Source organism: Hesperophylax consimilis, chromosome 16 (assembly GCF_061612785.1).
Source record: "Hesperophylax consimilis isolate HC1 chromosome 16, BYU_Hcon_1.0, whole genome shotgun sequence".
Lineage (NCBI taxonomy): Eukaryota > Metazoa > Arthropoda > Insecta > Trichoptera > Limnephilidae > Hesperophylax > Hesperophylax consimilis.
Window position 1 is genome coordinate 29,539,429 of NC_142851.1, and position 27,292 is coordinate 29,566,720.

A 27,292-nucleotide genomic window follows, 5' to 3' on the forward strand; every position below is an offset into this window, starting at 1 on the left:
AAAATTACTGCAAAGACCTTCTGATGCTGTACTTTAACACAAATACTTACTTCATGATTCTAATTAAATGACTTTTACCAAAGAAAATCAACTACTTAAACAAATTAATATATGTGCTAGATACATATTGGGAACAACTTTTTTGTTATTAGATCAATGTTTGCAAATATGGAAAAGATTAAATGTTTAACTTAAAAAATTTAAATGCAAAGAACTGTACAATCGAAGTTCTGTTCTTAAATAGTAAGAAAATGAAGCAAATATTATTAGCCTACCTGCTAGTAGTGTGTGCAGCTTCAAAGTCATTTGATGGGTACAAAGTGTTCAAGTTGAATCCAATCACAGAACAGCAGACGAATTTTCTCTCCGTGCTGGAACGAGAAGATTTATCACTGGATTTCTGGACAAGTATCAACAGTGCTAGAATTCCAGTAGACGTCATGGTCGGACCGCAAGAACAAAAAAGTTTCCTGAAGAAAATGGGTGAAAATGGAATTCTTGCAGAGGAAATGATCGACGATGTTCAGGAGTAAGATTTTTTTTAAATGCCACCGCTGTACAATCAATAAGGTTCATCGTTAGACGTTTTTTTCAAAACGCTTTTTGCTAATTCTTTTTCAGGTGTTCCCACCTACATATTTTCGTTTTTTCCGTTTCCTATCGACTCTTAACCATCCGAAGCCGACAGTTCTACTTAGATCATCACTCTCATTCAGTATCGCCCTGATTAAATACCGCCATTCAGATTTGAAACTATGCTTGAAATGGTTTTAGCTGCGTTTGGTGAATAGTCAGATACTTCCTTACACTCCTCTTCCCCATCTACGTCCTTTCCACATATCCCACAGCCTATCAACTTACAACAATTAGGGAGCCATAGTCTCACTGGCTCTGGTAAGCAGGGAGCAGTTGGAACTCTTGTTCGGAATTCTTATTACTTAATTGGTTTTGACTTCTATTCTTTTGTATTTCCTAACCAAGAACGCCACCCAATGACACTGTTTACTATATTTTATTTTAAGGTGTATCAATGCAGAAACATTGAAAAGGAGTTCGGGGTATGGTATGACTTGGGATAGATACCAAATTTTAGAAGATATATACTCCTGGTTGAACCAGTTGGCTTCCAAAAACTCAAATGTCTCCATCATCAGCGCAGGAAGATCTTACGAAGGAAGAGAGATTAAAGGGGTAAAGGTGTCTTCTAAAGAAGGTAACAGGGGAGTCTACATAGAAGGAGGAATACACGCCAGGGAATGGATCAGCCCTGCAACAGTTACATATCTTATAAATGAACTAGTGAATAGCAATGACCCTGATTTTAGAAAAATTGCTGAGAGTTTCGACTGGTATATATTCCCCTCCATTAATCCCGACGGTTATTCATTCTCCCATTCCTCGGTAACTAAAATATATATCTTTGCTTGCTTTTGATTCGATATGTTTGCGTTAGTTGTATTTATCTTTTCACTATGTAAAATAATTTAAAGGATCGTTTATGGCGTAAGACAAGAACTCCATATGGACGGTGTTACGGTGCTGATGCTAATAGAAACTGGAACAGTCACTGGGGAGGTAAGCATGCCACATCATTGCACCATGTTACATCTTTCAAATACATTGCCATGTATGTATTAATAATTGTCAATCTTTACTTTAATATGAAGTGAATTTTTGAAACTGTTTTAGAGAATTATACTAGCACCTCATTTTGTTCACCAAACTACGGGGGACCAAAACCTTTTTCAGAAGTTGAAACCTCAGGGTTGGCAGCCTTCATCCGGACTATAGGGTCATCACTTGATGTTTTCATAAGTTTTCACTCGTATGGTCAGATGCTCCTCATTCCATACGGCCACACTACGGTTCCTTTAGATAACTACGAAGACGTTGTGAGTTAAAGTTATTTATTCCTCGTGGCGTATTAGCAGATACTTGTCACCCATTATGATGATTTTTTTTTCAATAGACGATTATGGCATTGTGGTTGAAACATCTAAAAATATTTAGCCGTAAGGTGAACCTCATATTATCTGAAAAATCTCCAAGAGTGGTTTAGCTGTAGTCCAACATTTGTATCAAAGATATTATTGAGTGTAATGGAGGAGTAAAAACGAATTTAATCCATTTTTAGGAAAAAATTGGATTGGCTGCAAGCGCTTCCTTGGCTACCAGATACGGGACTAAATATAAAGTAGGAAACACTGCAAAAGTTCTTTGTGAGTACGTCTTAGTTTTTTGTTTGAAAATATTACTCTATATTAGGAAAATTTAATTTAATATCTAAAATTTTAAACATTTTTTTCTCCATAACAGACCCCGCAAGCGGATTCAGTGCAGACTGGGTGAAGCAGGAGTTCAAAACTCCTATTGTTTTTACGTACGAGCTGAGGGACACCGGGAAATTTGGATTTGTCCTACCAGCTAAACAGATCATCCCCAACTGCGAAGAAGTTATGGACTCTTTGGTAGCTCTTTTCACTGAAGGAGAAAAACTTGGATACCTTAAAATTAGAAAATGAACTATGCGTTATTGATATTTCTTTAAATGTTTGTAGGATAAGCATTAGAATTGGAAAATAAAATAATATTTTGTTGTAAAATTTTATTTAAATATTTATGATAAATGATAAAATATTGTTTTTAGAGTAAAATACGATTTTGAAAAATACTATCTATGGCAAAAGGGAAAATTGTGGAAAAAAGTGATCAAAATCTTGAAAAAACATTAAAAAATATAGTTTAACATCCTGAAACATGGTAAAATGCGGTATAATTTGGTTAAAGATGATAAAAATAGTAAATACATTAAAATGATTGGAAAAATGGTTAGAGAAGGAAAAAAAATATAGCCTTATGTAGTTCAAAATTTGTAATAAAAATGTTTAAAAAGTGATTGAATTATTTGTAAAACAAAAATTGGTAAAGATGTGGAAAATACTGTTATATTTGAAATGAAATATATTCTATTCTTATCTGAAATGACTGGATGAAAATTTGAAGACAAATGTAAGATAAAATTTGAACGATTATTTCGTTATCAGATCGTTTTTGATTATAAGAATGAATAAACCAAGTTCAATTAATAAATGTACAAAATATCGACGTGTTTCAGTTTATAACCTATAAAAAGTAGCAATTATTGTCCACTCAAAGATATAGAAAGTAAAGAAAATGAAGCTAATATTATTTGCCTGCCTGTTGGTAATTTGTGACGCTTCAAAGTCATTTGATGGGTTCAAAGTGTTCAAGTTGAATCCAACCACAGAACAGCAGACGAATTTTCTCTCGAAGCTGGAGCGGGAAGATTTATCTCTGGATTTCTGGACAAGTATTAACAATGCTGGAATTCCAGTAGACGTCATGGTCGGACCGCAAGACCAACAAAGTTTCCTCGAAAAAATGAATCAGAATGGGATTATGGCTGATGAAATGATCGACGATGTTCAGAAGTAAGATACTGACATCTTTCCTGTGTTTTGAAATTACTTTGTGAAGCTATATTTATTTGATCATAAGCTTTCCTCAAATACGCATGATTTTCTCGTCTTATCTTATCGTCTCATTCGACAGGGGCAGTAGTACTCTTTAAGTCGTCTTCTTGCCGTTTCTTAATTAAGGACGCCATCTGATGATTTTTGATTTTCATTGTAATCTATTAACCTGATACCTGGCTAGCACAGTCTAAACCTCACTAATAAAAATCGTATTAAATAATTTTATCGCTAATATACTCTTTTATCTATTCGTGTATCAATAATTTAATCTTCATCATAGTCATATATAAAATATAAACTGCTTTATTGTCATTACAAAACCATTTGATTTAAAATAGCAGTTCACCCAAATTGTTTACATTAGAATGCCCCAAAATTACCTGGTTTGCAAATGTGTATTTCAGAATGTTGTTTTATGAATAAACATTATATTAATTTCTGTTCATCTAATTCTTAATAAGCCTTTTGGCGTTCGTTTTTTGAAATAGACTTCCGATACCCACAGTTCTCTTGAATTCTTCTCTTGTCTTCTATCCTTTTCGTTTGATAGTGATCTTTTGTTACTTACTAACCATGAACCCCATCTGATGACACTATTAAGATATATATATATATTAACGAGTTTTCTTTGTAATTTAAGGCGGATAAATGCAGAAACAGTGAAGAGGAGTTTGAGGGATGGCCTGACTTGGGATAGCTTCTATATTTTAGAAGATATTCACTCTTGGTTGGACCAGTTGGTTTCAGAACATTCAAATGTTTCCATCATCATCTCAGGAAAATCTTACGAAGGAAGAGAGATTAAAGGGGTCAAGTTGTCCTTTAAAAGCGGTAATAGGGGAGTCTATATTGAAGGTGGTATCCACGCCAGGGAATGGATCAGCCCCGCAACCGTTACCTATCTTATAAATGAACTAGTAAATAGCAATGATCCTTCTTTTAGAAGTATTGCTGATAGTTTTGACTGGTACATATTCCCTTCCATTAATCCCGATGGTTATTCATTCACTCATTCCTCGGTAACTAAAAGAAACACCTTCTTTTGCTATTGATTTAATGTGTTTCTTAATGTGATTTTTTTCTATTCACTATGTTATATACTATTAATTTACAGAACCGTTTATGGCGTAAGACGAGAACTCCATATGGAATCTGTTACGGTGCTGATGCAAACAGGAACTGGGCCAGTCACTGGGGAGGTAAGAATGACATGTCATTGGCTATGTTGCATATTTAAATCACTGGGATAACATTTTCTTCACACAAATTATCCATCCATCGGATCTGTGGATCGTATTTAATTTTACTGTTTATATATTAATATTTTAGAGAATGGAACTAGTACTTTAACATGTTCAGAAACGTACGGAGGACCAAAGGCATTTTCTGAAGTTGAGACCTCAGGGTTGGCAGCCTTTATCCAGACTATCGGGACATCACTTGATGTATTCATAAGTTTCCACTCTTACGGTCAGATGCTCCTGATTCCTTATGGACACACTACGGTACCTTTAGATAACTATGAAGACGTTGTGAGTAAAATTTAGACTTATTTCACTAAATACATCCTTTTTATTTACCGTAGATTCTCTCCCGAAACGTATATAGCTCCTCAAAGGATTTTTTAAATGTTCTTTATCCCAATCAACTTTATGGCTTGCTAAGCAAATATTGTGATCCACATTTACGTGTTTACACGATGGTCATGGTATTTGTAATTTAATGAATGACTGTGGTGGTAGAAAGGCGGATCCGGACAAAATAAACAAAAAATCTGATAATAGCCTCTGTAATCGGTATAAAATCGTCGCCTAGATTTTCCCAGAAATGTAACTTTTTTTTCTTCTTTTTTTCAAATGTTTCTGACATAATTGTACATTGGAAGATATGAAAGTCGAGAAAATGTCAACGAACGGCGATGAGTTGTTAATAAAACTATTTTTTGTAAAAATAAATGATTCAGATATCTGTGATGTTGTGAAGAAAGAATTATAACCGTGTTTCATTATTTTTTTAGGAAAAAATTGGATTGGCTGCAAGCGCTTCCTTGGCCATCAGATACGGGACCAATTATACAGTAGGAAATACGGCTGAAGTTTTGTGTAAGCACATTATAATGTCTTTTTTTCAATTTGATTGATTTTTTCTAGTTGTTTATGAATGTCAGGTACTAAAATATTTTTATTTCAACAGACCCCGCAAGTGGATTTAGTGCGGACTGGGTGAAACAGGAATTCAAAACTCCCATCGTTTTTACTTACGAGCTGAGAGACACGGGAAAATTTGGATTTGTTCTTCCAGCAGATCAGATTATTCCAAACTGTGAAGAAGTTGTGGACTCTTTGATCACTCTCTTTACTGAAGGAGAAAAGTTTGGATACCTTAAGATTGGAAAATAAATATTATATAGAATTTGTTAAGTGTATTATTACAATTTCTGAACAAATTTTGTTGTTTTAAGTAATTTTTTTTCTTCATGCCTTTATTTTGCACAGACAGAATGCAATATTAGTTCCAGCCAAAGGAAATTGATGATAATTGTTTTCACTTATTTATTTTTATTTAAAAAAATATAATTTCAATTATTCGTATAATAAAGAAGAAAATTAGAAGTGCCTTTCATACAAATTTTAATGGAAACAAATATTCAACTAAGCCAATATTCCAGCGCTCTGTCTCACTTAAACTCGCTTGACATCGTAAATCTCCATCCCATTTGACATTCGTAACCATAGTTTTGCATTGGAACTTTAAGCCTTGATCGGGTAAATATTTGGAGAAAATGCCAAAAGGTATTTTTCTTGTGCTATTGTTTATTCTGTGAATATACGTCTACACCATTTCAAGGTTCATAAAAATCTTAGGTTTGCATTAAATAGATGATAATGTCTATTTATGATACGTTCAAGATTTCTTTAAAGCTAATACAATTTTACAATTTAGTAATATCAGTAATAGAACAAAAAAACTGTACCGAGTTAACAATGTTTGGGGTCCTCGAGTAAAACTGCGCTAATTGACAACCTGGACGAATTGCATTCCATGATGAATACAAAGTTTAATGGTTTTATGTAGAGTAAAGAGAACCAATTTTAAATGATTAAGTTTAAAGAGATTTCATTCGCATAATTCTCCCTACCAGCACAATTTGAAGTTTGAACAAAAATGGTTACTAAGTTCTATTATAGGCAAAAATTGTATTTTTTCGATCGATAATAAAAATTCTGACCAATTAATTAAGATTTCGATTGGCGCACGTGTAATAATGATTGGCGTTTGATTTCCATGGTCGATAGTCTCATATCGATTTATTGAAAGCATTACTTGTGGTATTGTTTTTATTTATGGTAGTGGTATTTGAACAGTTAACTGACTTCTTTCCTGTGATATTAATATTAAAAACATTATATAGTTCATATCGTTAATCCAAAGAGATTGAACTTTTCAGTGAAATTATGAAAATCAGTAAATTATTGGCTTGCCTACTGGCAGTTTGTTCAGCTTCAAATACTTTCGATGGTTTTAAAGTATTTAGACTGGCACCATCCACAAGGGAGCAAATGAATTATCTCTTAGGCTTGGAGAGAGAAGATTCATCCCTTGATTTTTGGAAAGGCGTCAACGTTCTTGCGAATCCAGTTGATGTTATGGTCAAACCAGAGCAACAATTCGAATTTTTGTCGAAAATGCAAACCATGGGAATTCCTGCTGAAGTAATAATTGATGATGTGCAAGAGTATGTAGTATCCTTAAGTTAACTAAACACATTTTTGTCGTTCTTGTCTTGTCTTTTTGCGGGCTTATAGAACACTTTTGAGCTCATTGTGTTCAACCATTGGCATTTTTTTACATTAGCGCCACTCAGAAGGCCTTGAGGAAAATCATTTTCAGGACATATTTTGAGAGTTATTGTGGAGAGTCTTTTTAAATAAATAAAGGAGTAGAAGTTCTGGAAAGGAAACAGGTGTTACCAGGAGTGACGGACGTATGAATCAATTCTCCCACTGCGGTGCAGGGCGATGGATCGATAGAATCTTGTAAGAGAGGTCAAAAGATCTCCTTGAACCAGCGTCTTCTGATTCTGCCTTCCACGCAGTAGGTAGGCAGACGGTTCACCAAGACCTAGACTATCCTTACCCTTTGAACCCGGGTACCCCTGCAAAGTCACCTAACGCAGCGAACCACTTGGGGTGATATATGGCAGAGGTGAAGGTTGTCCAATAAAAAATTCCACCACTCCGACGGTTTACTTCCAGTTCCACATGTCCAATGATGCCATACGTCGTTTATTTAACAGTTCGGACCATAATAGTTTGTTTCCTCTAGGGGTTTCCTTAGGAGACGTGTTTTGCTGTATAGGTCTACTTTGCTGTATTGTTGGTCCTAAACTTGTTTCTATCTTCTCATTTGTCCTGTTTTAAGACTGGTATTAAAAATTAAAAAGAAGTTCCACTGTACCTATAGAAGCAAACATGTATTCGGACATTTTTTCATAGGCTACATATTGAACATTTAAAAAAATCCTTCCATCGACAGGCGTATCAATTCTGAAGCGGTTCGAAGAGATTCTGGAAGTGAACATAATTGGAATGAATATTCAACACTTGAGGTCATCCATTCTTGGCTAGACCAGCTGGCTTCCAAAAACACAAATGTTTCCATCATCAGTTCAGGAAAATCTTACGAAGGAAGGGATATCAAGGGAGTAAAAGTGTCATTTAAAACTGGGAACAAAGGAGTCTTTATTGAAGGTGGAGCACATTCCAGAGAATGGATCAGTCCTGCAACCGTTACATATATTATCAATGAACTAATAAATAGCAAAGATTCTGTTTTTAAAAAGATTGCGCACAGCTTTGATTGGTACATTTTCCCTGTCATTAATCCAGATGGCTATGCCTTCACTCATTCAGAGGTAAAATTTCTATTATTTTTTTATCGTTTGTTTAATAAAATCACTATAGTGGCATTTCTATACACTAATAGCTTTTCAATTAAGCAGCAACATATTTATGTATATTAAAAACTCTCAATCATTAAAATCTGCTGCATACTTGCAAACATTTTCTTTTTGAAAGTCTTTTGTCAATGCCACCATTCTCACAAAGTAACTGTCATTATTAGAAGTATGATTTGAGATTTTCACAGCCAAAAGTATTATAGTGATTTGTTTCTGGGGTATTATGCCGTATTGCGGTACCCCCTTCTTTATCCAATGTTTCATCATCAGGGCAGATGTGTCATCATGTGGCAGATGCGTAATACTCTAAAAACGAATGACTAAGGTCATTATTAGAATCTATCGAATAATCATTTAACTTTAAAAATATGACGTCATATCGTATCTTTCAATAAGAAGTTTTTCAGGACCGTCTCTGGCGTAAGACAAGAAAACCATATGGACAAGAAGACAACGTTGACTGCTACGGTGTTGATATCAACAGAAACTGGGGCAGTCACTGGGGAGGTAGGAATTTAAAAATTACTCCGTTTATCTTGTATCATTGATTGGAAAGGTGTTATGAATAATATTTTAAAAAGCCCTAACTAAAATTCTGTTGTCGTCAGAGGCTGGAACGAGCAAAAATGCTTGCTCGTTGACTTACGGTGGACCAAAAGAATTTTCCGAAGTTGAGACCAAAGGAATGGCGGCCTTCATCAAAACCATTGGTCCAACTCTAGACGTATTCCTCAGTTTCCACTCCTATTCCCAGATGCTCCTAATCCCATATAGTTATACCGAAGAACACCTGGACAATTACGAAGATATCGTGAGTATATTTTTGCACGTGATTTTCTTATTTATTTGAGAAATGACTGATTCACTTATTGACTTACATTTAAACTGACATCCATATTGGTTACATTCGGACCAGGGGTGAAAAAAAAAAAAAAAATTGTGCAACAAATTATTTCTGTATATAAAATTGAAGCAGTAAAACGGCACTGTATACCCAACTAGGTAAAAATATCCAGTTTTAATTTTTTAAATAAGTTAGAAAGACTTGTCTCCTCTGGTTCTCCTGGCTCATGCAGCAAAACAGCAGCAACATAGTAAAATCTAGTTTTTCCCAAAAACGAACTTTTTTGTTTTTTTTTATCTCTGTCACATTTTGACAAAAAAAGACATGATATTTTTCGTTAAAAGGTATCCTTTTTAGATATACGTTCTTGGGCATGAGCCTGATATGGTAGTGACTAGAGTCGAAAATGTGGCAATTATCCAATGATTTAGATAATGATAACTTCAAAAAAACTTGTAAAACCTTTTATATGTCAGAAGGTATTATTAAAGCGTGCATATTTTTAGCAAAAATAGTGTAGATTTTAGGAAGACAAGGTAATTTTCAATTATTGTTTACCTTTTTTTTTGTTAATGGTAAACAAAACATATTTTTACGAAAATTCCAATAATATAAAAAAATACATATTCTCATTTTCAGAAAAAAATGGGATTGGCTGCAAAAGCTTCCTTGGCTTCTAAATACGGAACTAATTATATGGTTGGGAATCCTCCAGAGTTAATCTGTAAGACTTTTTTATTATAATTTATATGGGCCCTTCGCAAAATTAATGCTGGTCGGAATTAATTACTTCCCCCGCTAGAGTACCTAATCGTTTTGGATTTCGATCATTAGGTATGATAGTTCTGTCAATCCTAATACTTTATAACTATTTTCCTCTGATTAGCAATTCACTTGGATGGTCGGGAGTATTTAATAACCCTTCGGTTCGTTCTGAGATTACGGGTTTGTTTATTATCGTGTCGCATTTACAATAAATATTTAACGGACTCACGTCCGTTGTATAGAATGCTGTAAGTTATTCTGAAGCGGAAGAATCGCTCACTAAAGATGCGCCTGTAGATCGGCTAAAATCGGATGTCTTCGTAACCATTCGGGTATTAGACCCAAACGTCCGACAGTTGCCTCTTTCATGTGATTAATGTTGATACCTATGGAGACACCTTAATACAACATAAACTGTATATCCTAATATATTATCTATTGATACACATTAAAACTACAGGTAATAATTACAAAGACTACAATAATATTATTCAAAGGATTTTCACACGAACTTTTTGATACACTTTTATCTACTTTAGTCTTGCTTCTACCTCAGTTCTCCTCACTAACCTTTCAATATTTTGGTTTTTGAACTGCTATTTTAGCTCTTTGCAGTAAAGGTTGAATTTTTAACAACCATTCTGAATTATAGATGGGAAAAAGGTGAAAGTCTGTTCAGTGGTGATAATTTTCATGAAATTACAAGGGTCTTTCTCTCACAAAAGATGTTAACCAAATTCAGTGCAGTCAAAGACATCACGTATAAATGTAAACAAAAGGATTTTGAACTATGTGAATGTGGACAAATAGAAACACCGGCACACTTGTTGGGGAAAACTGTTACGCCATCATGTCCCTAGAGCACACACGTACTGCATAAACCGACTCCCGATGCGGTCACCTGACTAAACAACAAAGCGAAAAACCGTTATCTTTTCAACTATTAACTTTTATATTCCACTTCCTGTAACATGGTCCTGAGTTTTGGATGCAACATGTTGGTGCGTGACCATGCAATCCATGCCCTTAACAATATACTAGCCAACTAATTCAGGGAATGTGACTTATCGCAATTATGAATCTGCAATATACAAAAAAACGTCAGTTCAGATGTCAATTTTATTTTTTTTTAATTTGATTTTTAGGGACAGTATTAAAGATTGATTTTTGATTTTTCGACAGACTCTTGCAGTGGAAATAGCATGGATTGGGTAAAACAGGAGTTTAAAACCCCCATTACTCTTACATACGAACTCAGGGACTCAGGATTATTTGGTTTTGTTCTACCAGCAAAACAGATCATCCCCAACTGCGAGGAAGTCATGGACTCCATTATCACCATATTCACGGAGGCAGAGAATATGGGATATTTTAAATTAGGATAAGTTAGTAAAATTTCACGATAAGTCCATATTTTTAACTCAAACCCAATGGTACAAAGCTATTTTCATTTTGACAATGAATGATGAACTTATTACTACAAAAAAATGACAGGAATTTGCTTTTGTGTATTTCAAAACTATGCATTAAATAAATATACATATCGAATTGTCGCATAGTAATATAATATCATTTGTAGGTGTTTCCATTCAAGTTAAAATTAGATGGTAATGAGGGCTCTTTAGAAGACCAATAAAGAGATGAAACTTTAGAAATATGTTTTGGGCGTGTACGTCTGCCCAAAGTAAGCTTTTTTTCTTCCTTCTTGTGTAGTCAACTAATTTTAAATATCGAAATTCTTTCTTGAACTGATAAACAATTTATCTGGAGCCCACAAGTCAAAAAGTTATTTATAAGTTTTTTATTTCAATTCGGTATAGATTTTAGATCTCACTTACAATACTAGTATTGTTACATGGGAAGAACGAAATCATTAAAAGTTTTGTTTTTATACGCAGGAAAAGATATAAATAAACAGAAAAAACATTATTTAAATTAAATTATGGAATGAAACGATTTTTTCAATATTTGAAAGAATTCGACAATTTTCCTAAATTCCAAAATTTAAAAAAATTGTTGAGTTTTACCTGACTTGCTTTAACCAGTGGTTCCTAAAAACTTTTTGGAGTAAAAAATGTTAATCCAATTTAGGTTTCCGTTGACGATTTTTGTATATTTTTATTTTAATTATCAAAATATATTTCTAATTTCGTTACTCACTGGTCACTCAGCCGATTTACCGCCCAAACTCCCACCCCGACTGGTATTTAATGATTTTAGGTGAAAAGAAAGAACCCTCCAGATACCAAAATATCATGAACATTTTTTAAAATCCAAACATCGCAAACTCACCAAATATCCCCAGAAATCACTGGTAAGTCAGGTACGTCTCTTTACACCTTGTATAAATGAATATTTCTTCAAGTTCATATTTTCAGAAAATTTTTAAATATTTAATTAATTTATTAGTAGTTTATTCCTTTAGTTAGCAAAATACAAACCAGGAATGGATTAGGCCAGCTCCTTTGATGGCGTAAAATATTTTTAACGTACTTAATTATTTCAAACTACGATCATGTGTATAAATATGTTCAATTTGACAATTTTCTGCAACATATACAATTTGTGAACCATTTATTGGATAATGAACACTCACGCCATAGGTCACCTCAAGTGGACTTAGCAGGTGTGCTCAGGTTCATGGGGTGAAGTCTAGGTCTTGGCAGCGGGTGCGTTTGCCCACCTATTGCGTGGCGGGCTTTCTCAATAAAAACGCTCTAACTAAGTCTACCGAATTCGGTTCACGCGCACCGCTTATCGCGCTCTAATAGTGGAACAAATTTGAAAAAGACGAGATATTAATTCTAATTGTAGCTCTATGGGGATATGCCATGGAAGTTGAGTGGAAAAAACTAATCCTATTTTTAACCAGATTACCAACAATGTATATTTAGAGATTTTTAACAAATTATCAATATTTGTTTTTCTCCGTCACTGACGTCTTAATATCTGTAATTCTTAAACTGAATATGCTTATAATTTTGAATGTGGTTATTGTTTTTCCATTTATATATGTACACAGTTCGCTGTCCTAGTTATTGTATGTTCAATAGACCTTTTTTGGCTAAATGGTCTATTGAACATACAAGCATTAAGACAGCGAGTTTATGTGCACAGAAAACCATAATTGCAGAGTTATTCCGCAAAACGTTCCGGTGTCTCTGGCATAAGGCAGAGTTATTCCGCAAAACGCTCCGGTGTCTCTGGAATATGGCCAAGTTATTCCGCAAAACGTTCCGGCGTCTCTGGCATATGGCCGAGTTATTCCGCAAAACGTTCCGGCGTCTCTGGCATATGGCCGAGTTATTCCGCAAAACGTTCAGGTGTCTCTGGCATATTGACCTTTATAAAGTTATGTTTTCTATATTTCTTAAAGATGGTGTGATTAAGTTGGAGAATATGGGTGTATTTCCGCTTCTCAATAAAATCTAAATAAATGTAATATTTCTGAACGTATTTATTTATTTATTTCTAAATTCACGCCCGGTTGGGCTTTTACATGTTATTTTTTACAAAGAACATCTAAATAAACACAACAAAATGAAAAAAAAAAACAAAATCAAAGTAAAATCAAAAAACAAAATCAAAAAGAAAATAGAAGATATAATAAAACACAACATATTAAACAAGAACAATGTCAAAACGAAATAAAGTGGAAACTAGACACTTCACCATGCAAGATGGAAAAACATAATTAATGCTAGGAAAATTACAAAACTTTTGTAAGATAAACAGAGCTACGTAGTTTCTATAGTTAAATTATATTATATTTGATATTCTTCTTTCTGAAATGAATTGGGTAATGAATGACTTGTTTATATTTGGTGAATGACGTGTTGAATATATCAACAATATCTTTATAGTCATTACCCAAATTTTGTATAGAAGATTGAGATTCTATGTTTGAGTTATCACAATAGAACGGTAGATAATGCCTCGATGTTGGTTTGCGAGGTATATGTAAAGAAATCAAGTATAATAGTTCAGGCTGTCAATTATTGAATTTTATATATTTAAGGTCATTAACTATTCTGCGTTCAGATAATTTTAGTAAATTGAGTTGACATAGTAGATAATACTAGTTGACGCGTTCCCTTGTAATACCCATTCTAAAATTAATAAATCTTAAGATTTTTTTAAAATTCTTTCTGTCGTGAGTGAATGACTAGCGTAACTAGGTGCCCACACTGTCGAGTTGTACTCAATTTGACTCCTAACCAATGACATATACAAATTTTCAAAGGTTTGAATATTTTTAAATTGGCTGCAAATTCTTATAAAAAAACCCAACATTTTCAAAGCTTTATTTGATGTGATTTCAATATAATTTATAAACTTCAGTTTTTGGTCAAAGTTTACACCTAAATCATTCACCTCGGTTACAGCGGTTAGAACTAAGTATATCATTGATGGAGGAATCATAAATAATTTGTTTTTTTATTCTTTGAAATCTCATAATTAGATATTTGTTTATATTTAGATGTAGATAGTTCTCTTGGCACCAAACAAATAGTTTAAACCAGTTATTTGACAATGTTTGACAGTCATTCATATTTTTATAGCTTTATATATTTTCGTATCGTCCGCAAACATTGAAACTTTGACATCGTTGTATATAGTGAGCACATCGTTCACAGATATCAAAAATAAAATTGGTCCCAAATGTAACCCTTTGGGGACACCGCTGGTAGCAGTAAATTTATAAGAAATAAATCTATCAATTTTAACGGCTAATTGCCTGTTACTTAAATAACTGTTAAACCACATGTTTAAATACCCTGCTATTCCTTATTTATGAAGCTTTTTAACAACAAATCGTGATTAACATTGTCGAATGCTTTGCTGAAATCAGTATAGACTGAATCAACTTGTAACTTCGAAGACATGGATTCGGATATACAGTTTTGGTAAATTAAAAGATTGGACAAAGTAGATTTTTCTGAAGTGAAACGATGTTGGTTAGGTGAAATTACTGGCTTGATACAGTGAATGATTTTATTTAAAAGAAGTATCTCAAAAAATTTCGGAATAGTTGATAAAAGGCAGATCGGTTGTGACAATTTAATAATACTTAAATATATTGCTGTTTTATACTCACCTCTTCAGTCGTATGTTCTGCTTTCTCGCCAATTCGTTTCGCTTGGGTGGGGACAAGGGAGGTGAATTTAAAATAACATCTATTAATTATGAGTCTCTATTTTTATTGGGTTTGTCAAGTTTTAATACTAAATCTAAATTATACTTAGATCTACTTACATCTATAACTTAATTAGTTGTCATATGGTTCGGATGACTTCTCCACTATTCACATTGTCATTGTTCACAGTTAGTACACTGTTGTCACTGAGTTGGTTCTGTTCGTTGGCCTTAGTAAGGCCGAAGTTCTAGGTGGCAGCTTCTGCAACCAAATGCAAGCCCCCCCGGCCGCGTCTGGCCACCGCGCTTTCTTCGCCTCCCGACTGCGTCTGATCACCGCACTCTCTTTGCCTCACGCCCAGCATTACGTCACTGGGTAGAGGATAACATATCTTGAAAATCACTTTCTCTAACTCGACTCTAACTTCTTCATCCACCGCCCAGCATCACATTGCTGGACGGGGAACGCGTGCTTCACCACCACTCTTGTCTCGGTCTCCTCTCTCTCTCCCGCCTTGATGTTGACTGTCCTCGTTCCTGAGCTCGTAGGACCTGTCGCCCTACCCCGCACTTCTCCTTCTTTCTTTAAAACCCCCGTTTGTCAACACTTGTCTTTGGGCGCCCACTGCGGGACACTCTCAGTTTATAACTCAAATTTATTTGTGACGAAATTTGATTCGTCACACGGTCTATAATTGTTCACCTCATTTTTATCTCCTTTTTCAAATATCGGGGTGAAAAAGCTGTATTTCCATTTTTCAGGAAAGTGTCCTGTTTGTAATGATTGGTTGAAAAGAAAATGTAGTGGATATGCAAGATTAGTGGCGCAATTCTTTAAAAATTTAGGTGGAATATTTACCGAGGTAGAAAGTCGTAAAGGTGCGTATATTTTTGAAAAAAACAAGTTTTTTGCGCGACCAGGTTTGGTTTTTTATACATACCAAAACTTATAAAGTTGCAGGTGAAATGTTGTTCTTTGCATAATGGTATCATTGGAAAATAAGGACCTCCGCTCTTGCTTTGTTCCAATTGTTTTATCTGAGTTAGTACCTACATCGTTATATTCAATTATTACATTAGTTAAATTTAAGTAATGATCCGAGAAAAAACTAGGCGAGTAATCGTTGACTATTATTTATAAAAAATAAATTATTAGAAATAAACGTACAATTTTGAAATATTAAAATAATGAAATGAAACATAAAAAAGTTTTAAAAATGACTCATTTTACGTTTTTTCGTCTAACCACTGACCTAAAATTACTGATTACGAAAAACACTTAGTGATAACGAAAAACACATATTCCATAATGCAAGTGTATTGTAAACATTACTGCCGTATTTTATTCAATAAATGTGCTGACCCTGCTGGTGCCAGAATAGGTTGTCACGTGGTTGCCTCCAGTCGTTGAAATAGAACGAAAAATTGGCTTTTGGGCTCGTCTATGAGTTTTGACGTCAGTGAGAAGCACCATCGTCCGCGTTTACAAATCTCGTGTCGGTCCCAAACAACGATAATATAATTCTTGAATCAAGCCGTCGCGTATCCATGGTCCACGAGTATCGTTCGACTGGCGAACACGGTAGTTTACTCTATATACCTCCCCTCCGAACCAATGGAACATGCTTTCAAGTATCCGTCTGTATGAACTGCTCACTATATTCTAAGTATCTCTACGCTGATAACCTTACAATAATGTATGTTCAAGCCAAGTTCGAGCACATTATCATATTTGAATATGCACAGCACGTTGCAGTTTTAAAACCCACGAATAGTGGTACAAATTAACATGTTTAAAGTTTATTTCATCTACCCCACTGTTTATTTAGAGCACACCTGCTGCTCAAGTATCCAGAGCAGAAGGAGAAATATAATAAATATTTATTTATAAATCTTTGGAAAATCATCGATTGAATTTTATAATTTTTATTTTTTACTAAAAATAAAACCAATTATAGATTTCCTTCTAATGTTAGAAAAAAAATAAAGAAAGAAAATATATAAGAAAAAATAACAACAAAAAAATTATTCATGATATGTCCGAAAAATGTTTGTTCAATGTCTGTTCAATGAAGAATTTTGTTCACAATTTATTTTTTTTATATATATTTATAATTTTATGTTTTATATTTTTTAAAGAAAGGCAAACATTTCCGGGTTACGAACCTGACAATATTTGAAAATCTCCTACTACCACCACAGTTAGCTGAAAATGTTGCGTGTGTTGTGATGGAGGACTTAGCCAGCCGAGGAATTGAACACACTACGCCTGGGTGGGACCCAAACGCGATGTCAACTCGGCCACCGACCGGTCCACTTTTTAGGGCGTGTGTATATTAAATAAAATAATGTATCTACCATAATTATACAAAATTGTGCACTATCATTGAAAACTATAATAACTATTATATGAATTAAATATCTAATTCCACACTACCTTACCTCTAATCAGAGCTATTAATCGCAAATATTACATCTACCATCATTACTGCATTGTTCTAAAAAAATAATTATTATCAGATAACAGTTTTCAATTATTTGATAAGTCTTTTCCCTGTAACGATGAGTTTATTCAAATGTAAATATTCCATTAAAACATTATATTGAAAATTGTTATGAATGACATTAATGAAATCTGTAGCATTATACTTTTGATAAAATACTTTATTAGATTGATTACATTTAACCAGTTACTTAACAAGTAAGTACCTAACCTATGAAAGATTTGATTTTGATTGAACTTTAAGACGCTAAAACTACAATCAATCAACCATGTAAATGAAATGATCAAAATTAAATGTAGCGACTTGTCACCACATGGTTAAACGTAATCTGTTGCTTTAGATTTTAGAGTATGCAAGGTGTCCGGAAACCACTGGTACCAAAAGCGGAAAACTGGTGAATCAAACCGCACAGAATCTTTAATTTTTTTTGAAAGACAATGAACATTTAAAGCAAACCGCGTAGCGGTGATAATTTTAATATCTGTTCTAAACAGATTTAAACACGGACACGGTTTACTGGGAAAATAAACACATCTCAAAAAAGTGATGTAGAAAAACCAGTTTCCCACTTATACCATTAGTTTCAGGATACCATGTAATATGTATGTATATGTATTTTGTGCAAAAATTTTTTTTTTGTTCATGGCGCGTACCTTTTATTTAGAACAACCATTTATATGTGTAATTAAAACATATTTTTCTAAATATTTGCTCACTTATAGGGGTCTTATCTCGTATAAAAAAATCACCCGGATATTTTCAACATTTTCATCAACGCAATTATGTAAACAGATAAGTATTTAAAATATTTATTTGGTGTTCCTCAAAAAACAGGACCCAAACAGAAAGGATAAATATTAAAAAAACTTGTAGCAAAACTATGCCGGTTCACAATTTTTCCAAAATATAGTCACAACTACTCACCACGAACCAAAGATAAAACTAATGTGACTAATGAATCAGCATGTACAAATATTATGATTTTAGTTCTACTAAAATATTATTGTTGTACAATTATTAAATACTTGCATTGATTATTATTTTCTTTTGTTTTGTTTTATCTATTTTGTCTTAAGAGTATCTTTAGTAACACTTCTATTCTAGTATCCTTTTCCTTTCACTAAATAATGTCTATGTAATGTGTAATTTTTATGTAACAACTATTAACTGATTACGTATACAATTCTGTCGCTATGGGTGATAACGAAAGTATCCTCTTTGAGTGCCACCATATATAACACTTTCCTAAAACATGCGAACACCTCAGCACAGTTTCTCCTAGTGAAGTTGTTCACAAAACACTCCTACTAATCCATAGAGATACTGGTTTTTAATAGTCCTGCTTAACTGGTACTTATTGTGTAAACTGTGTGTAAAAGAATAGAAATTAATAAAAAAAAAATAAAAAATCGTTTAGTGTCATTGTGCGATATTCGCGTAGAATATCGACACATGGGTTAGATTATAATAGTTAAAATCTAGGCAGGTATGTGCCTAAGTAAATTAACGCTCTGTTCGCTGAAACAAAAAATAATTATTCGCAAATGTGACTTACGAAAGACTTGGTTGTGATGTTCGATGATATGGTTCTTTTGGTAGCGCTCGTATGGTAGAGGAATTCACAGGCACTCGTATAAATAGAGCTAATTATAACTCCGGCTAAAATTCGAATTGACACATCGGTTGCTTTATCGGTACGGTGTTTTAATCAACTGTCATTAGATGACGTTTTTGCTACGGCGCCAGCGCGGGCGGCTAGATTCAACTCAAAGTAACACTGCGCAGATTCAAACCAGTAAAATTTGAATCCAAGTCTTCTTATTGGTTGGAGCGGAAAAAGCATTAAAACAATTCAGCGACACGAAACAGTCATATTTTTCAATTTGTAGAATTAATAAAAATTTTAAATTATCAATCAAATTTACCAATGTTATTATCGCGTTAACTTTTCTAACAAAACATAGTCAAAACATTAAATGGTCCCGCAAACACTACAAAAAATGTATATTTGGTGAATACGTTTCTCATTACTTTTTAAAATTCGTAAAGTGCATCTTAGAGATCGCCTTAATATTTGGTTATTGTTGTTATTAATAAAAATATAAATAAATTAATACTATTTCTTGCTTTACCTAAAATTATCGTCCCTCTTTTTAACATAAAGTAAATCCTCAATCACAACTTTAAAACCAAAATTAATTGGTCTGAACTTTGAATCGTTTACCAATAACACTCTGGGAGGGCGAAAGACAAAAACATAGTTTAAATTTACCAAAAATACATGAACCGATTTAAGTAAAGATTATTTGAAAAATGTCACATTTCTTTATTATTATTATAAAGACTGTTCAAATGTAAAGAATACATTTTTAAACCATTGTAAGGAAATATTGTATGTTAACTGAAGATTGTAATAACAATTTTTACCAAAAAAACTAGTTCGTTCCTGCTAATGATGTCAAGAATGTCGATAATTATTTTAATCAATCTTTCTATCGCATTGTGTTCACTATCGTTCGTTATCGTTTTCAAGTAGTATCACTTATGTTTGCTTTAAACCTAAAAGCAAAAATTACCGTCAGAACGTATTGTCTCTTTCCAGAAAATGAAGCTGTTATTTTTGCTCTTCGGAGCATGTTTCGTGGCTGCAAGTTCAGCTGAAACTTTTGATGGATTCAAAGTCTACAGGTTGAAACCATTCACACAAGATCAGAAAAATCTCTTGGCTTCCTTGGAAAATGAGGCTGAGTCTCTGGATTTCTGGAATGGTGTCAACAATGCTGGACTTCCAGTTGATGTAATGGTCAAACCAGAAGAACAAACGCAGTTCCTGGCAAAGATGATTCAGTATGGAATTCCTGCAGAAGTAATGATCAACAATGTACAAGAGTAAGTTATAAAAAATAATTCTACTTCATTTAATATTCTAGACAACTAAGAATAGAACGCCAATAATGCTCTACCAAAAACTTTATATGTATTATTTTATCATGACTGTTTAAATTTTCCAATTGAATTGATATAATGATATGTTTCAGGTCGCTTAACAGATTTTTTTTAAATCACCAAACTTTTATTTTAAAATAACCTTTTGATCCATTTTAATAAGGTTAACTAATTTAAAATAGAAATAGAAAATTATAAGATAGTAAAAAAAATCAAAAAATTCCGATAAAGACAAAGCCGTGTGAAATATATTATTTTTTAATATGACTTTTCCATGACTTAAGATTTTAAAATTAAACACAAAATATTATGTGTTAAATAATGAATATTTTTATAGGACTATTTTTTATGAATTTGTAATCTGTGAAGTAAAAACATAAACTATGACTTTTAACAGAGTTTATTTATTGGGGGTTTCAATGCTTTTTCATCGATTACAAATTCACTTTGTGGCCTTATTTAAAAAAAAAGAAAATATGTACCTTTGTATACACTATTATTTAATTATGTATACATTATTCTACTATGTATACACTATTATTTAAAATCAATTGTTTCTAAATCAGGATAAACAATGATCAAAATTAATAGATAAAATAAACGATTAGTTTTCATTATATCTTTATAGTGATTAATAAATCATCATAACACGTCGTTTATTTTGATTGAATAGTGGTGTATACAAAGTTATGTATTTAATTTAAATAAATTAAAAAAATATTATTAAAACGGACTACCATTGCTTTAAAGAGTATTTAAAGTTTATTAATGGTATATTTTGGGTTGTTGGTGCGATAAAAAAAACCACAAGAATAAATTTTAGTTACATCGATCTGTTTTTAGGAACATCAATGCTGAATCTGTTTCAAAGCTTGGAAGAGCTGGACTTACATGGACAAGTTATTACACCTTGGAAGACATTTATGCCTGGCTTGAAGAGTTGGCAGTCGAAAACCCAACCGTCTCAATCATCAGCGCAGGAAAGTCTTACGAAGGGAGGGATCTTAAGGGAGTCAAGGTGTCCTTCAAGGAAGGAAACAGAGGAGTCCTGATTGAGGGTGGAATTCACGCTAGGGAATGGATTGGCCCTGCAACAGTCACATATCTTTTAAATGAGATTCTCACAAGCACAGATCCCACATTCAGGAAAATTGCGGAGAGTTTTGACTGGTACCTTTTCCCCAGCAACAATCCCGATGGTTTTACTTTCACTCATACGACAGTAAGTTTAGTCATCGTGAACGTTATTTATCTATTATGGTTTTGTACCTATCGTCCTTACTCCTCCATATATGAGTCTATGTGATACCTATAGATTTGATTTACCATTAACTCTTATATTATGTTATGTAGCGTTTATTTTTTTAACCGTTAACATAACTTACTTAAGAAAACAGTGTTTTACAAGTATTTAACCTAAACCTGTTGCGTGTGTCATTCGAAATTAGGTAAACGATAACGTGAAGTGAATGGTACCTAACAAATCAATATTTTTCTAGAACCGTATGTGGCGTAAAACAAGAACTCCCTATGGAAGTTGCTTTGGGGCAGATCCAAACAGGAACTGGGGCAGTCATTGGGGAGGTAAGAAATCAAAAAAAATATATGTTCTTCAAGTGTTAAGAATTTATACAGATTTAAAACGAACCGTGGACTCTAGCATCCATTAAGAGAGTCAGATGTACATTAATTATCACCATTCATTAATTATGTGCAGAAAGCAACGCGTTTAGAATGAAGCTCAAAATTTCATTAAATATAACAGAATTTTTTTGTAGTTTTTGATCGTATTTCCTTTTTTCCTATTTTGCTTTCAGAAATTTAAATGTATTAACATAAATTCCTCTTATTCTTATCATTGATACCCATTCCACGTTTAAGTGTAAAGCTAGGAATTATTTAAAAATCAAACCCCTTTTGTAGCCAAGTATATTGACGCCGGAAAGCTGAAAGGGCGTAAGGGACAATTTAATCAAAAATTATTTAATCATACAGTTTTGATTAGAATTTTTGTCCAATCAAAACAATAAATTTATATAATTTTTAAATAAATGAAGCTTGCGCCCTTTTGTCTTTCCGGCGTCGATATGCACTTTATCGGAATTTTTGCCCCTTAAACTTTTATTTATTTATTCATTACTGTACATTTGATATGGAAAAAGTATGAATTTCATATTATGCCGAAAAATGCAGTATCTACAGTTAGTTTGTAACAAACTAATCATGACATTATTTTTTGTTGATTGGTACGTAATATCAAGTTGTAAAATTAAAATTTACATAATTTACATTGTTTTATTTGCCAATGTAAATTATACTAAAGGCAAATAGTAGAAAAAAAGTTAAAAGAATTAAAAGCGAAGATACAAACATGCGCTTGAAATAAATTATCAGTTGGCATTTTTAATTAATATTTCCGAATCAGTCCTGCCTAAATCTAATAACCTTTTTGCTATTTTTTGATTGACGTTGTTTTGCTGGTCCTATTTACGACGCAAATGAATAAAAAAGAATAACCTGCAATGTGAAAAAAATAGAAGAGATGAACTGGAGAATTGGAGCGCGATAGACGTGTGACTAGAAACTAGTGTAGTTTCAAAAAAAATTGTTCTGGTCTAGTTGATTATGAAATTTAACACAGCCCTATAAAGAGTTCTTTGATTGATAGTGTAATCCAATTGTTATTTATTTGTAGAGAATGGAACAAGCACTTCAGCCTGCTCGGATACTTACGGAGGACCAACAGTATTTTCTGAAGTTGAGACTGCTAATATGGCTAATTTCATCAGAACCATCGGCCCATCTCTGGACGTATTGTTGAGCTTCCATTCCTATTCGCAGATGCTCCTCATTCCTTACGGTCACTCAACAGCTCCTTTGGATAACTATGCCGATGTCGTGAGTACAGTTTGATGAGTTCTATTCATAAGAATAGGTTCCACTTTGCCATGAATCCATTCAGACTTTTACACCATTGCATATGTATAATAAAAATTTAAGTGTTCGTTTGTTCAAAATCTTAAATCTAATTATGTCACCTATGACAGGTAAAAACATGTTTTTTTTTTAAAAAAAAACAGCGTATTTGTTGGATAAACATGATTTTTTGACAAACAGCACCGTCTGTTGGACGTAAATCAATAAGCGCTATTGTCTCTCTATCTGTACAGCTAGTGATATAATATATAACATTTTTTCTTTAATATTCTCAATTGTAGGAACTTGGCGCGAGGACTAAGAAAGTAGTTACCAAGACGTTCGGTACTTTGTAGAATTTTTAAAGACATGATACCTACTCTGGTCGAAAGGAGAAATTTGGAGGTTAAGTCACACTATTCTTATAGAAAAGCTTCATGTTTTACGGAAATTCGTCACCTCAGTTAGAGAGGGTTCTAACTGACATTTTTTTTTCAAATATGACTTGAATGCAAAACCATTTCTTATGCTCTTTTCTATAACCAAAATAACTTTCAGAGCCATCTGTGTTGTATTTCCGTAGATACTTGTATGACGAAGTTCTAACATCAAGTTTTTAAATCTTCTATTTATTTAACAAAGTTCTAACATCACTTTGAATCTCTTGCAATAATTGCCAGTAATTTTGTTTATATCTGACAGTTGGTTGTTTTTACGAGGCGCAGAGTGGTTCGTTACATTAGTTGGATAGAGGGTCTAACTTCGCCCTAGCATGGTCTGAGTTGTCAAAGCTTGCAAAAATGATTTATCGTAATCCATCTTACACTTTTTGATTTTGAGGTTACATTTTTTGAAAGGAATATACTTAATTAGAACTTGGCCCTGTTTTGGAACGGCATTGATTAAATGCAGCTTGAACCTTGAGCAATGAATTATTATGCCTTGGCGGTTTTATTTGCACGTTAAGGTATGTTCTAAAATGGTAATTTCCCTTAAAATTTTGTTTTAATACAATACTACAAGATTCATCCTCAAAATCAGAAATCGCTAGAGAGTTTATGAGAAATTGTCTTTGCAAACATTGACACTTCATATCCCAGACCAAGGTAAAGTAGAGTCAGAATCCGGTCCATCTGATCGAATGAACGAGATATTTGTTTGACTGGATTTTTTTTTCATTTTTTCAGCTGAAAATTGGACAGGCTGCGATCGCCTCCCTGGCCACCAAGTACGGAACCAAATACCGAGTTGGTAACATCGCTGAAACCATCTGTAAGTAACAATCTATAAATGATTTAAATGTTATTTTTTTTTGTTACTCATTTGTTTCACAAAATTTTCAACACCATCTTATTTGAGATAAAACCTATACTGGTATGTCAGAAGAGTGCCTTCATTTTGGCTATGAAATAACGTAATGCAAATAGAGAAAAAAACTTTCAACAATAATATTTAAGTACATACCCCTAATAAAAATTCTCACTGAGCAATCTGATTATATTATATTCTCATTGTTATTTTTTTGTTATTTTTGGTTGTGATACACAAAATGTATGTTATTTACAAAGCTGTTATTTTTTAGCAGTATGTTATTTTTAAGTTTAAAACTACTATTATGTAATGATATTATTTTTCTTACTTTTGAACTCTATTATATGTTTATTTATAAAAGGCAGTATGGCCGTTTATGTATTTAAAATTTTAAAAAAATAATTTAAAATATATTAGCGCCTCTCAAATGAAAATTTAAAACAGAAAAGTAGAAAAAGAAAAGGTCGCATCTAGGAAGTGAATCCAGGACCACGAATTAGTGGTTTTACTAATTAAATTATTCCAAAAAATAGAAATAAAAATTGATACTGATTTAATGGAATAGATACTTTATTTTGGTCATTAACATAGTAATTACATATTCAGAAAAAATGGTCGGTGGCTGAGTTGACATCGCGTTTGGGTCCCACCTAGGCGTAGTGTTTTCAATTCCTCATCTTGCTCAAGTCCTCCGTCACAACAAAAACAACATTCTCCGCTTTCTGTGTAGGTAGTAGGAGATTTTCAAATATTTTCAGGTTTATTTCTAGACCGGGAATGTTTGTCTTTCTTTTAAAAAAAATAATATGTTTTTATGTCATTAAATTGAAAAATATATATGTGTGCAGGTAGCAGAATCACTTCCGACTTTGTACACTCAAAACTTGATTGTTGGACAAGTCCACTTTCTCTAGCAAACTTGAATAAAGCATTGATAAATTGTATTTCTTTAACAGACCCTTGTAGTGGCACCAGTATGGACTGGGTAAAGCAGGAGTTCAAGACCCCCATCGCCTTCACCTACGAGCTCAGGGACACAGGAGCCAATGGGTTCGTCCTCCCCGCCAACCAGATCATCCCCAACTGCGAAGAAGTCATGGATTCCATCGTCACCATCTTCACGGAGGCTGAGAAGTTGGGATATTTCACACTGGGATGAACAAACATGCTTGCACTGTATTTGTGAAATCATTTGAAGAAGGTTAAAGTCATTTTCAATAAAAATATTACCATTTCTCCGCTGTTTTATTTTTATGTTCTTGAGCCCCGAGATCTGGGAATAGTTTCCTTCGTTTTTCTATTGGATTGTTCAAGCACGGTAAAAAGCGATTTTTCAGTTTTTTACGTCAGGTAAAACATATAATTTTATTTTCATGTTTTGGAGCCCCGAGACCTACCAATAGTTTCTTTGGTTTTTCTATCAGATTGTGAAAAGCAATTTTTTTTTTTTACGCCTGGTAAAGTATTTTAAGAATGAGGAGATTAAAACAACTTTGAACATAAATATAAGTGCACCTTATTAAAAAGATTTAATAGGGGATGCTTGGAGGAATTGTTATGTAGATCAGTGAATGTTGAAAGTAGTTCTAGAAGAGTTAGGGGCTCACAAGTTAGTGATGGATCATGGCTCATTTTATTAGTAGCGGGAGCCGTGGTACCGGCTCAATATTTTCGCACAGCTCAAGGACTTGATTGAACGACGGCTCAATATCAACGGAACGAGCGTAAGTGAATACCTAATGTGCTTGTCCGATGCGACTCGCTCGATACAGCTCCCCGGGTACGGCTCCCCGATATGTTTCCAGATTCCAGCTCCCAGCTCCCAGTGTACGAATGATCGTTCGACTTTTGGTACCTGTGTGCCGCCTCATACCACGTATGGATGCAAAGTAGTTAGTAGGTGTATGTTCAAGTCCAGTTGTTCAATAAAAACTAACAGTTTGATAAATTTCATGGCTCTATTACCAAAATATATCCTGATAAAAAGATCCGTGATACGTTTTACCCGGGGTTGTAAAAATACGGCTCATCAAAAGAGCTAGCTCATTTTTGCGGCTCTCTCATGAACGACTCATCGCTACCACAAGTGAACGAAAGGAGTTGGGAACGCCTCAGGAAGATATGGTATGGTCAAGAGAATAAAGTACTTGACCCGAGAATATTTCAAATATCTAAGTACAATAGAAAAGTCGATGCAGTTTTATTTTTGTGTTCTTGAAACCTGAGAGAAACTGTTTCCTTGATTTTTTGCGTAATCTGAGGTATACCTACATAATAGTATGTCGTAAATGTAAACATTTGCTACGAATTAATTATTTCATGTAACTAGATGCTTTTGAAGAATGTATAATATAATATCAATGAAATCAATGTTTTATACATTATTGGTGACCTTGGAAAAGCTAGATTCTAT

At 33.4% G+C, this 27,292-nt stretch overlaps 4 protein-coding genes across 4 annotated transcripts; all 4 read left to right on the forward strand.

Moving 5' to 3' along the window:
* The first annotated feature begins 251 nt into the window (after positions 1 to 251).
* Positions 252 to 2,522, forward strand: LOC149417013 (zinc carboxypeptidase-like). Its single transcript, XM_089641361.1, has 6 exons — positions 252 to 529; positions 1,023 to 1,401; positions 1,491 to 1,575; positions 1,690 to 1,892; positions 2,135 to 2,219; positions 2,317 to 2,522. The coding sequence occupies exons 1-6, from the start codon at positions 252 to 254 to the stop codon at positions 2,520 to 2,522; spliced, it is 1,236 nt and encodes a 411-aa protein (XP_089497487.1).
* A 588-nt stretch (positions 2,523 to 3,110) lies between these two features.
* Positions 3,111 to 5,896, forward strand: LOC149417014 (zinc carboxypeptidase-like). Its single transcript, XM_089641362.1, has 6 exons — positions 3,111 to 3,452; positions 4,138 to 4,516; positions 4,612 to 4,696; positions 4,827 to 5,029; positions 5,515 to 5,599; positions 5,691 to 5,896. The coding sequence occupies exons 1-6, from the start codon at positions 3,175 to 3,177 to the stop codon at positions 5,894 to 5,896; spliced, it is 1,236 nt and encodes a 411-aa protein (XP_089497488.1). The 5' UTR covers positions 3,111 to 3,174.
* Positions 5,897 to 7,183: 1,287 nt separating this feature from the next.
* Positions 7,184 to 11,451, forward strand: LOC149417015 (zinc carboxypeptidase-like). Its single transcript, XM_089641363.1, has 6 exons — positions 7,184 to 7,233; positions 8,034 to 8,412; positions 8,865 to 8,964; positions 9,066 to 9,268; positions 9,941 to 10,025; positions 11,249 to 11,451. The coding sequence occupies exons 1-6, from the start codon at positions 7,184 to 7,186 to the stop codon at positions 11,449 to 11,451; spliced, it is 1,020 nt and encodes a 339-aa protein (XP_089497489.1).
* Positions 11,452 to 20,301: 8,850 nt separating this feature from the next.
* On the forward strand, positions 20,302 to 26,099 carry LOC149417016 (zinc carboxypeptidase-like). Its single transcript, XM_089640732.1, has 6 exons — positions 20,302 to 20,595; positions 21,496 to 21,874; positions 22,152 to 22,236; positions 23,348 to 23,550; positions 24,756 to 24,840; positions 25,836 to 26,099. The coding sequence occupies exons 1-6, from the start codon at positions 20,312 to 20,314 to the stop codon at positions 26,036 to 26,038; spliced, it is 1,239 nt and encodes a 412-aa protein (XP_089496858.1). The 5' UTR covers positions 20,302 to 20,311; the 3' UTR covers positions 26,039 to 26,099.
* The last annotated feature ends 1,193 nt before the right edge of the window (positions 26,100 to 27,292 follow it).